This window comes from Penaeus japonicus, unplaced genomic scaffold (genome assembly GCF_977035675.1).
Source record: "Penaeus japonicus unplaced genomic scaffold, GWHDUDI00000001_assembly GWHDUDI00000004, whole genome shotgun sequence".
Taxonomy (NCBI): Eukaryota; Metazoa; Arthropoda; class Malacostraca; order Decapoda; family Penaeidae; genus Penaeus; species Penaeus japonicus.
Genome location: NW_028234406.1, coordinates 7,477,173 through 7,489,672, shown reverse-complemented (window position 1 = coordinate 7,489,672; position 12,500 = coordinate 7,477,173). Strand labels below are relative to the sequence as shown.

General features: G+C 31.4%; 5 protein-coding genes across 26 annotated transcripts in view; 4 read left to right on the top strand and 1 right to left on the bottom strand.

Moving 5' to 3' along the window:
- The window catches only part of rg (A kinase anchor protein rugose), a 1,000,951-nt gene that overhangs the window by 603,314 nt on the left and 385,137 nt on the right, over nt 1–12,500 (bottom strand). The gene's annotated exons all lie outside the window — the stretch shown is intronic.
- On the top strand, nt 2,495–3,396 carry LOC147471893 (cuticle protein 19-like). Its single transcript, XM_086535980.1, has 4 exons — nt 2,495–2,534; nt 2,808–2,879; nt 2,970–3,107; nt 3,255–3,396. The coding sequence occupies exons 1-4, from the start codon at nt 2,523–2,525 to the stop codon at nt 3,378–3,380; spliced, it is 348 nt and encodes a 115-aa protein (XP_086392106.1). The 5' UTR covers nt 2,495–2,522; the 3' UTR covers nt 3,381–3,396.
- LOC122262818 (cuticle protein 19-like) lies at nt 5,267–6,134 on the top strand. Its single transcript, XM_086535981.1, has 4 exons — nt 5,267–5,336; nt 5,594–5,665; nt 5,750–5,887; nt 6,009–6,134. Exons 1-4 carry the CDS (start codon nt 5,325–5,327, stop codon nt 6,132–6,134), a joined length of 348 nt encoding a protein of 115 aa, XP_086392107.1. The 5' UTR covers nt 5,267–5,324.
- On the top strand, nt 8,315–9,198 carry LOC147471892 (larval cuticle protein A3A-like). The gene is made up of 4 exons (XM_086535304.1): nt 8,315–8,447; nt 8,600–8,691; nt 8,786–8,923; nt 9,045–9,198. Exons 1-4 carry the CDS (start codon nt 8,315–8,317, stop codon nt 9,168–9,170), a joined length of 489 nt encoding a protein of 162 aa, XP_086391430.1. The 3' UTR covers nt 9,171–9,198.
- Nucleotides 11,175–12,281, top strand: LOC147471891 (cuticle protein 18.6-like). The gene is made up of 4 exons (XM_086535986.1): nt 11,175–11,325; nt 11,679–11,750; nt 11,845–11,982; nt 12,124–12,281. Exons 1-4 carry the CDS (start codon nt 11,248–11,250, stop codon nt 12,247–12,249), a joined length of 414 nt encoding a protein of 137 aa, XP_086392112.1. The 5' UTR covers nt 11,175–11,247; the 3' UTR covers nt 12,250–12,281.

Below are 12,500 nucleotides of genomic sequence, written 5' to 3'. Positions count from 1 at the left end.
CATTAACCATTCTTCTCATTACCAGGATGCGCTTTGAGAGAGAACGCTTCATATTTAAAGAGTGTGTGGGTTGAGGGGGTTTTATATATATATATATATATATATATATATATATATATATATATATATATATATATATATAAATCATATATATCATATATATATATATATCATATGCATATATTATATTATATATATATATATATATATATATATATATATATTATATATATGTATATATATAAGTATATATAAGTATATATAATATATATATATATATATATATATATATTATATATATATATATATATATATATATTATATATATTATATATACATATATAATATACATATATATGTATATATATACATATATTTATCTACATATATATATATATATATCTTTATATACATACATATATATATATATATATATATATATATATATATTAGTTTATACTGTTGATGAAACAGTGAAAAAGCAGTAAAAACTGTGTTTTATCATACACGTATACACAAATATGTTTCGATGTGTGTGTGTGTGTGTGTGTGTGTGTGTGTGTGTGTGTGTGTGTGTGTGTGTGTGTGTGTGTGTGTGTGTGTGTGTGTGTGTGTGTGTGTGTTTACCTTGACATCAACGGTGAAACATGCACCTACAAAGGAACATAAACACGCCATTTCACGTGAAATATAAATGGGAATTAAAGTGAACGTGAAATTAAAATAGTGTACAGTCGCTTGTTCTACAGCGCTAAATGACGATTATGGATTACAAAAATTAAAACCTCACAATACCTCTATCGACATAACTGCAAAAAACGAAATACATCACTAAAGCACGTAACTAATTTTCCCTTTTCCCAAACTACCTCCATCAAGTTTTCCCAAAACATTATAACCAAAATCGCAAAATCGGACTGTCAAAGCTGAAAAACTCAAAAACTTCAGGATCTTTGTCAATAGACTGTCATTCACGGTGACAGTCAGTGATATAGATCAGCGTTAAGCCATTCTCGCGCCAGTCAGCAGTCTCGCTCATTCGTGGATAAATAATATCATTTAGCAAGTGAGTTTCTTGTGAATTTACCTGTGCATAACTAGAATTATTCTTATTTACCTGCATTTGAGTTAAGCATTACATCACTGCGCAATTCTAAACATAATACCTAATTTATGCTCAAAGTCTTGCAAAGACGATATATAAAGTATCAATCATCCAATATACAAAATAACTTTTTGTGGCGTTGACTGTTACACTTGCCAACCTTGCAAATTAAGATATTCATCCTGATTTTTCATAAATAAGCATATAGAGTTCCAAATGACCTTTATTTTTTTACATTCTGCATTCTCAACAAAGCAGTGCACAAAGCTTAAAAAGAGACTAGGTCACATTGAAAAGTCTGACGGAAAGAGCGTGTGGAATTCCTAAACCGTTGCCATCCCCGGTGGTCGCAAGAAAAATGTAATTAGAGGCAATGCCTAACCATTCTCTCTTTTTATCGCCTGGGCAATGCTACATAACATCTGTATTACTACTTCCCGATTACAGGCTGGATTACACAGCTGACCACGTTTCCTTTGCCCATAATGTATGTAATAAATAATTAAATGCAAATGAACCAAATGAAAATATATATATATTTCCAACTCATATATCTACATATGAAAAAATATATGAAAATTAATAGCAACTGAACTCAAGTTAAGATAGAATAGTCTACCGATAGATATAAAAATGAGGTGAGTATCAATGAACCTTAAAATGGATATAAAAAGAAAACTAGACTTCCTAATTACAGACTCAAAGAATATCATCTGTCACATTACCGATGATCATTGACAACCTTATCAGAGGGTTAATCTATCCCTTATTGAACACGATGTTCATCTTCTCTAGAGCCATTCCACTCAAACGTATGGTAATTAAACTTAACAAGTTAACACACTATGACTATTCGGACTGTTTATAGTTAATTTATTGATCTACCAACTGAATTTGTCAATCATGAAATTATAAAAAGTTTCGGTCATCACTTAAAAAAATATAAGTACAGTAGTAAAATGGCACAGCAATTAATTAAATGTTCAAGAATTATCTGTGATAATATGAAAACTTTGCAAGTAGGAAAATATAACAATTACGAAAAATACTTTGATGTAATTGTAGTAGACAACTCAGCATTCTCAGACAAATAGCAAATAAAATTCAAAATTCCTAAATGATTTTGTTAGGAATCTCAAAATGAGGCTTGACGACACACAAACACAAACACACACACACACACACCTGACTTCTAACAAACAAGTCTCCAAAGAAATCGAGTTCCTCTCCAAACATCACACGCACATTACATAGACGTCAGTTAATCAAGGTTGAACAATCCGTGACTGGAAAATCGGCCCTTGTCATCTTATTATCACATTCCAAGTGGCAGTCAGCAGACTATAAAAGGCAGCAAGAACAATACAGCTCCATTCTACCACCAAAGACACCACCAGCATTACCTCACAGTCACAAAATGATTTGTCAAGTGTGTTCGACTATTTGCTTGAATGTGTTGGCAATGCATTTCCAAAAATGGTTTATATCATATTTTGTATGAAAATTCATACTTAATTATCAAAATGCAGTACATCATATCAAAAATATCTTAACTGGCAACCAATAAAATATATATTTTGTTTTGCAACAAATGGATATTAGTTCGTTATTGATAGAAACATATATAAATGAACATATAAAAACTGTTTGAGTTCATTAGCAATCTAAATTAATAGTAACATATAATCTATTCCATTTACAGGCAACTGTAATTCTGGTGGTGTTGGCTGTTACGCAGGCCCATCCTGATAACTATGGACCAGTATATGCCTCTGTAAGTTTTTGGGATTTTTTTGCCACTCTTTTTTTCTTCTTATATTTCTAAGCATAAGAAAACGAGTTGCCTTATATCTTTCTTTCCTAGGTCCCAATCCCATACGGCTTCAACTACGCCGTGAACGACGCCTACAAAGGAACCAACTTCGGCCAGAATGAGAAGTCCGACGGAAACAGCGTGTGGGGATCCTACACCGTCGCTCTCCCCGACGGTCGCAAACAAACCGTAATTAAGAATTACATTATTCATTCCATTTTTACATTTTATTTCATAGTTCATAATGCCCTTGCATATCAAGCATTCAAACGTTATTATGAATTAATATTAAGTACAATGCAACTCCGTTCTAAAAAGATTTCCTTTCATTTACAGGTTGATTACACCGCTGACCATGGAAGGGGATTCGTGGCCAAAGTCACCTTCTCTGGCAAGGCTCAACACCCTAAAGTTTCAGGTCCTGCCGTCGTCTTCCCACAAAATGGAGGCGGATACCATTAATGATAATTTGCTTGACTTTGGTGTTGCTTCATGATATATCCAATAAAAATGTAAATGTTCAGAGAAAAGCCAATCTCTTTTTTACCATTCAACCATAAACAAAAACAAAAAAAGGAAAACAATCACGCCTAAATATCAGACTTCTAGATCGAAATCCATAAATATAATAACACACTTTACATCATTTAAAGACGATAACTAATAAACATCAAGCAGTAACAAATTGGGGATCACTGTAAAAACAATACAATATGGTCTCTTTCTTTCAACTAAAACACATTAAGGTATCAAAAAAAATATATATATATATCTACAAATTATTTGTTTTAAAAGATGATTAAACTACATTGAATGCCCTTCATTTCACCACGTCCCATTATCAGTGATAATGAGCTAATAATACTTCTTCGCTAAGGGAAAACACCCTCTTAAGCTGTACCGTCCCCACACCAATGACTGTACGGGTTAATGACATTATGAATATACAAGTTGTTTACAGATTCTTAGCCAGTTTTGCTTTAGGGGATAATACCGATGAAATCAGGATTTTAATTTCATGAGATCTTAATTTCAAACTCGAGTCATTATTCTTTCACTATCTGTTTATACTGTGCTTTTGATTCAGCCAAGCACACCATAAAATAAAACAATGTCTTAGTCGATACTTGAAATGATATTAATGTATCTAAATTTAGTATATTTCTATTAAGCAAAATGTATTCTATAACCTCTTAGTCTTAGTCGATACTTCGAGATGATATTAATATAGCCAAATTTAGTATATTTTTATTAAGCAAAATGTATTCTATAACCTAAAAACTTAAAAACAGTCACAACAAAAATAAAATTGGAACCTTAAATATGAATATGATAACATATAACATTTTCATCAGTTTAATATATATGTGTGTCTATTTATATGTATATGTTTATATCTACCTATGTATATATATAAGTATATATATACATATACATACATACATGTATATACATATAAACATATAAGTATATATATACATATACATACATACATGTATATACATATAAACATATAAGTATATATATACATATACATATATATACATATACACATATACATACATATATACATATACATACATATATACATATAAATACTTACACATATATACATATAAACGCTTATACATATATATACATATACATATATATACATATATATACATATACATATATATACATATACATATATATACATATATATACAAATATATACATATACATATATATACATATATAAATATATACGTATATATACAGATGCATATACATACATAAAGATACATATACATATATACAGATACACATACATATACATATATACAGATACACTTCTTATACATATATATATATACATATACATATACATATAGATACATACACATATCTATATATAAATATATATATATACATATACATACACATATCTATATATAAATATATAGATATATACATATACATACACATATCTATATATAAATATATAGATACATATACATATATGTATATACATATATACAGATACATATATATGTATATACAGATGCATATATATATATATATATATATATATATATATATATTGACCAGGAAACATTTTTCTGTTGTAAATTGGAACAGCTCTTATAATAAATTCTATTAAAATATATGTCAATGCAAACTGATCGGAAACAGTAAAAAAAAAAATCTATAATTCTGAACAAAGGGAGTTCACCGACAACCACCGAATCCAAATCGAAATGACTTCTCAATCCTGAAAAAAATCACGGCTGGAAAATCAATCTTCGTCATCGTATCATGACATTCTAGGTGACAGCTGACAGCAGTATATAATGGACGCATGAGCAATGCAAAGCCATTCTACCTCCAAAGATCACCAGCCCAACACCACTACATACTCTCAAGATGATTTACCAAGTGTGTTTACTTAACAGTGTTCATTGTAAGATGTTAGAAATCGGTGCAATATATCAAATTCAAACACAGAAAATGTAGATCCATTGAAATGTAATATGACACAATATCCAAAAAACAAATATGGGACTATCTACTTCACAACAGTACCGGTGTTAAGTTTAGTGAGCTTTAAGTTTTACGAAAGAAATTCAATAATTGACATTTATCTGTACGTGTGGGAAATCGAAATTACATTAGATGATCTTTTTCATTGACAGGCATCCGTTCTTTTGGTCGTGTTGGCAGTCGCACAAGCCTACCCTGATAGCTATGGACCAGTATATGCTTCTGTAAGTGATTAACGAAATCTTATTTTCTGAAACGCTGCATCGTTTTAACAGCAAATCCCCTTTAATTTCCAATTTCGATCCCAGGGACCAATACCGTACGGCTTCAACTACGCCGTGAACGACGCCTACAAAGGAACCAACTTCGGCCAGAATGAGAAGTCCGACGGAAACAGCGTGTGGGGATCCTACACCGTCGCCCTCCCCGACGGTCGCAAACAAAAAGTATATCCTCATGCTTTTGACACATATCTTCTACTTAATTTACACAGAAAATACCACAATTATTAGACAATCACAATACGTAACCACTTTATGTTATGTTGTATATTCCCTTCATTTGCAGGTCGACTACACAGCTGACCATGGAAGGGGATTCGTGGCCAAGGTCAGCTTCTCCGGCAAAGCTCAACACCCAAAGGTTTCTGGTCCTGCCGTCGTCTTCCCTCAGAACGGAGGAGGATACCACTAACAGAGACGAGTCATGTGTTATAGTATTATATTCAACAATGTATTCAATATAGAAAAATAAATAATCAATATGATGCGAATAACTTACTTTTAACTTGAATGTGCGTAAAAAAAGAGCAACCATCAATATAAGACATCCTTATTACCATCAGAATTTTACACATCGAAAATACAAAAGCAATGGAAGCAATAATACTACATGAAAAGAATACCGTGTCTCCTTTATGTCACTCTCCACCAACACATACATCCACTGCATTCGACGTCCTCGTAAAAGACAATCATAAAATTACAGGGACCAACATTCCTTGCACTGTGCAATATAACTCATTCTGCTCATAACTTATTCATGTAAAATTGGAATTTTGTTACCTTTGAGAGACAAAATGGCATGACATATGAAAATACATTTACGTCAGATTTTTTCACACATACATAAAATTAATGCTGATTGCTATTCAAATAATGATAATGATAATGTTGAGGATATGGATGAGGATGAGAATGGTGATGATGTTGATGGTGATGCTGATGCTGATCATTATGATGATGGTGATGGTCACTGTAATAGTGGTGGGGATTATGATTTATTAATAGTAATATGGTGGTGGGGATGCTGATAATACTAACAGTAATAAGTGTGGAAAAATACTTTTACCTCCTGTTGGTATGCAAACTCATTAACTCATTATGACACAATAAATAGATATAAAACAAATAAATATACGTATGTATATATGTATATATGTATATATGCATATATTCATATATCATATGCATATATATATATATATATATATATATATAGATTGTATACATCATATAATTATATATATATATAAAACCATATATATCTATATATCTATATATCTATATATCTATATATGTAAATATATATATATATATATATATATATATATATATATATATATATATATAATATACATATCCATATTTATAAATATATAAACATATATACATATATAAATCTGTATATACGTTTGTGTGTATATATATATATATATATATATATATATATATATATATATATACACGCATATATATATACATACATATATAATATTTATACACAAATTCTGTTTCCTTTCTTCATTATTTCGTCTTCTTCAAGAGGTCTTGATCGAAAAATAAAAAATAGATGCTGCAACTAATTTCCATTACTAACGCATAAGAATCGGGCGTTATGACTTCTGAATTAATGATGAAAAATTATATGAAACTTTGGAAAAGAATACGAATATGAAAAACAGAGAAGTACGAAAATCGATTTAGATTTGATAACATGTCCTTACAGTATTGCATGTCTCATTTCTAATTACCAAATCTTTATGGTATATCATGGAACTTTTCGTCTAGCGTGATAATTATCTTCATTCAATCTGCTCCATTCATCTACTACCTTCTCATATATAATATTATTAATTGCATTATTCTAATTTCTATTTTCCAGCATGAGACAATATATTTTGTGCTTTTCAATTTACAGATATCAGGTTAAGAATGTAAGCTTATTTTCATTCACTAACATCTCTTATTCATCAATATACAAATATAAATATATTAAATTTTTTTATTAACAAACAAATGTGATAGAAATGTCTTTTTCTATTCAATCACAGGAGACATGTCACAAGCGACAAGAGGATTATGAAAACAAATATATATATATAATTAATGTTGTGGTTACGTCTACATACCAGAGTATATTTCCATCCGTTTGGCATTTATCTAGAAATAAACGTAAACGGCCTAGAAATACTTCATCATTGTAAATGCTTATTTGGACTGAATAATTAATTCAATCACAATAATATTTTCGCAAATTACAGTTCAATACACTAAACGTTTTAATTTATACTTTTAAAAATGCTAGTGCTAACATAACGCAACGTATTAGAAAATAACTACATATTCAGATATAAATATATAAATATATTATGCATGGCTAAACCATCCAACCTGAATGAAAAGCCTGACTAGAAAATCGATCTTCGTCATCGTACCATTCCATTTTCTGTGACAGTCAGCAGTATATAAGAGGACGGATGAACAATGTAGACACATTCTACCTCCTCTGGACCGACCACCAGCACACTACAAACTTCACAGGATGATTTACCAAGTGTGTTTCCTTATTTATTCGTATGTGGAATTATATCGATGTCGGTTATCAATCCAATTGAAGAGACAAGCCGTGTTCGACACTTGTGCGCATGTTCTGCTCCGAAAAACCGGTTATATCTTTTTAAGGTGTCAACAGAAAACCAATGGAAAAGCAATAAGTCACACCAAAGTATATTCAAAGTGTTTAGCACTGAAAAAAATGTTTCATTTCAGATCCACACTGTGTTGATATAAAGTACTTTTATATATCACATTTTAAGTCGTGTCTGTGTGTGTAAACGCTTTACAGGAAATCAACATTATATCGGTACTGTTAAATATGATCTGCTCTTCACTTACAGGCTACCGTACTTCTGGTTGTGTTGGCTGTCGCACAGGCCTTCCCGGACAACTACGGACCTGTATATGCTTCTGTAAGTGCCTATTAATACTTGTTATGTATTTCTATTGAAGCACTCCACCGATTTTAAGTGAACTTTAAATTTCCCAAATCATTTCCGCTCCCAGGTCCCAATCCCATACGGCTTCAACTACGCTGTGAACGACGCTTACAAAGGAACCAACTTCGGACAGAATGAGAAGTCCGACGGAAACAGCGTGTGGGGATCCTACACCGTCGCCCTCCCCGACGGTCGCAAACAAAAAGTATATCCTCATGCTTTTGACACATATCTTCTACTTAATTTACACAGAAAATACCACAATTATTAGACAATCACAATACGTAACCACTTTATGTTATGTTGTATATTCCCTTCATTTGCAGGTCGACTACACAGCTGACCATGGAAGGGGATTCGTGGCCAAGGTCAGCTTCTCCGGCAAAGCTCAACACCCAAAGGTTTCTGGTCCTGCCGTCGTCTTCCCTCAGAACGGAGGAGGATACCACTAACAGGGACGAGTCATGTCTTATAGTATTATATTCAACAATGTATTCAATATAGAAAAATAAATAATCAATGTGATGCGAATAACTTATTTACTTTTAACTTGAATGTGCGTACAAAAAGAGTAACCATCAATATAAGACATCCTTATTACCATCAGAATTTTACACATCGAAAATACAAAAGCAATGGAAGCAATAATACTACATGAAAAGAATACCGTGTCTCCTTTATGTCACTCTCCACCAACACATATATCCACTGCATTCGACGTCCTCGTAAAAGACATAATCATAAAATTACAGGGACCAACATTCCTTGCACTGTGCAATATAACTCATTCTGCTCATAACTTATTCATGTAAAATTGGAATTTTGTTACCTTTGAGAGACAAAATGGCATGACATATGAAAATACATTTACGTCAGATTTTTTCACACATACATAAAATTAATGCTGATTGCTATTCAAATAATGATAATGATAATGTTGAGGATATGGATGAGGATGAGAATGGTGATGATGATGCTGATGATGATCATTGATGATGATGGTGGTGATGGTAATAGTGGTGGGCATTATGATTTATTAATAGTAATATGGTGGTGGGGATGATGATGATAATACTAAAAGTAATAAGTGTGGAAAAATACTTTTACCTCCTGTTGGTATGCAAACTCATTAAATCGTATATTCACGGGAACGTTCATTATGACACAATAAATAGATATAAAACAAATAAATATACATATGTATATATGTATATATACATAAATTCATATATCATATGCATATACATATATATATACATATATATATATATATATATATATATATATATATATATATTGTATACATCATATAATTATATATATATATAAAACCAGATATATATCTATATATGTAAATATATATATATATATATAATATACATATCCATATTTATAGATATATAAACATATATACATATATAAATTTGTATATACGTTTGTATATATATATATATATATATATATATATATATATATATATATATATATATACACGCATACATATATATACAAACATACATATATACATATACATACACATATAATATTTATACACAAATTCTGTTTCCTTTCTTCATTATTTCGTCTTCTTTAAGAGGTCTTGATCGAAAAATAAAAAATAGATGTTGCAACTAATTTGCATTACCAACGCATACGAATCGGGCGTAATGACTTCTGAAATAATGATAAAACATTATATGAAACTTTGGAAAAGAATACGAATATAAAAAACAGAGAAGAACGAAAATCGATTTAGACTTGATAACATGTCCTTACAGTATTGCATGTCTCATTTCTAATTACCAAATCTTTATGGTATATCATGGAACTTTTCGTCTAGCGTGATAATTATCTTCATTCAATCTGCTCCATTCATCTACTACCTTCACAGATATAATCTTATTATTAATTGCATTATTCTAATTTCTATTTTCCAGCATGAGACAATATGTTTTGTGCTTTTCAATTTACAGATATCAGGTTAGGAATGTAAGCTTATTTTCATTCACTAACATCTCTTATTCATAAATATACAAATATAAATATATTATTTTTTTTATTAACAAACAAATGTGATAGAAATCTCTTCGTCTATTCAATCACAGGAGACATGTCACAAGCGACAAGAGGATTATGAAAACAAATATATATATAATTAATGTTGTGGTTACATCTACATACCAGAGTATATTTCCATCCGTTTGGCATTCATCTAGAAATAAACGCAAACGGTCTAGAAATACTTCATCATCGTAAATGCTTATTTGGACTGAATAATTAATTCAATCACAATAATATTTTCGCAAATTACAGTTCAATACACTAAACGTTTTAATTCATACTTTTAAAAATGCTAGTGCTAACATAACGCAAAGTATTAGAAAATAACTACATATTTAGATATAAATATATAAATATATTATGCATGGCTAAACCATCCAACCTGAATGAAAAGCCTGACTGGAAAATCGATCTTCGTCATCGTACCATTCCATTTTCTGTGACAGTCAGCAGTATATAAGAGGACGGATGAACAATGCAGACACATTCTACCTCCTCTGGACCGACCACCAGCACCACTACAAACTTCACAGGATGATTTACCAAGTGCGTTTCCTTATTTATTCGTATGTGGAATTATATCGATGTCGGTTATCAATCCAATTGAAGAGACAAGCCGTGTTCGACACTTGTGCGCATGTTCTGCTCCGAAAACCGGTTATATCTTTTCAAGGTGTCAACAGAAAACGGGGCACTGTACCAATGGAAAAGCAATAAGTCACATCAAAGTATATTCAAAGTGTTTAACACTGAAAAAATGTTTCATTTCAGATCCACACTGTGTTGATAAAAAGTACTTTTATATATCACATTTTAAGTCGTGTCTGTGTGTGTAAACACTTTACAGGAAATCAACATTACATCGGTACTGTTAAATATGATCTGCTCTTCACTTACAGGCTACCGTACTTCTGGTTGTGTTGGCTGTCGCACAGGCCTTCCCGGACAACTACGGACCTGTATATGCTTCTGTAAGTGACTATTGATACTTGTTATGTATTTCTCTTGAAGCACTCCGCCGATTTTAAGTGAACTTTAAATTTCTTAAATCACTTCCGCTCCCAGGTCCCAATCCCATACGGCTTCAACTACGCTGTGAACGACGCCTACAAAGGAACCAACTTCGGACAGAATGAGAAGTCCGACGGAAACAGCGTGTGGGGATCCTACACCGTCGCCCTTCCCGACGGTCGCAAACAAATCGTAATCATTATACATCTGACATTTTCGCTTTATGGGAACTTACCACTGCATAATCTAGTATGAAATCTTTCACTTAACAACACCCATGAAAAGGCCCAGCTTTTCTTTTACTAATTAAAATAATATATTTTTCCATTACAGGTCGACTACACAGCTGACCACGGCAGGGGATTCGTGGCCAAGGTCAGCTACTCCGGCAAGGCTCAACACCCCAAGGTTTCCGGTCCTGCCGTCGTCTTCCCTCAGAACGGAGGTGGATACCATTAACAAGGGCTTAAATGATTTAAAATATGGTATTTGATTGTAATATATTATAGAAATATGAATGTTTGCAGAAATATAATCTTTCCTGAACTTGACTACATTGTTTTAAAATGCATCGCACAAAAATATTTCAAAAAATATAAAACCAAGAAATTCATATTAACATCAGTAACTTTTCCAACAAAGGTATCCAAGTATAACTCAAGAATTTTCTTATAATGGATCAACATGTTAAGAAACTCATTTACTGCATA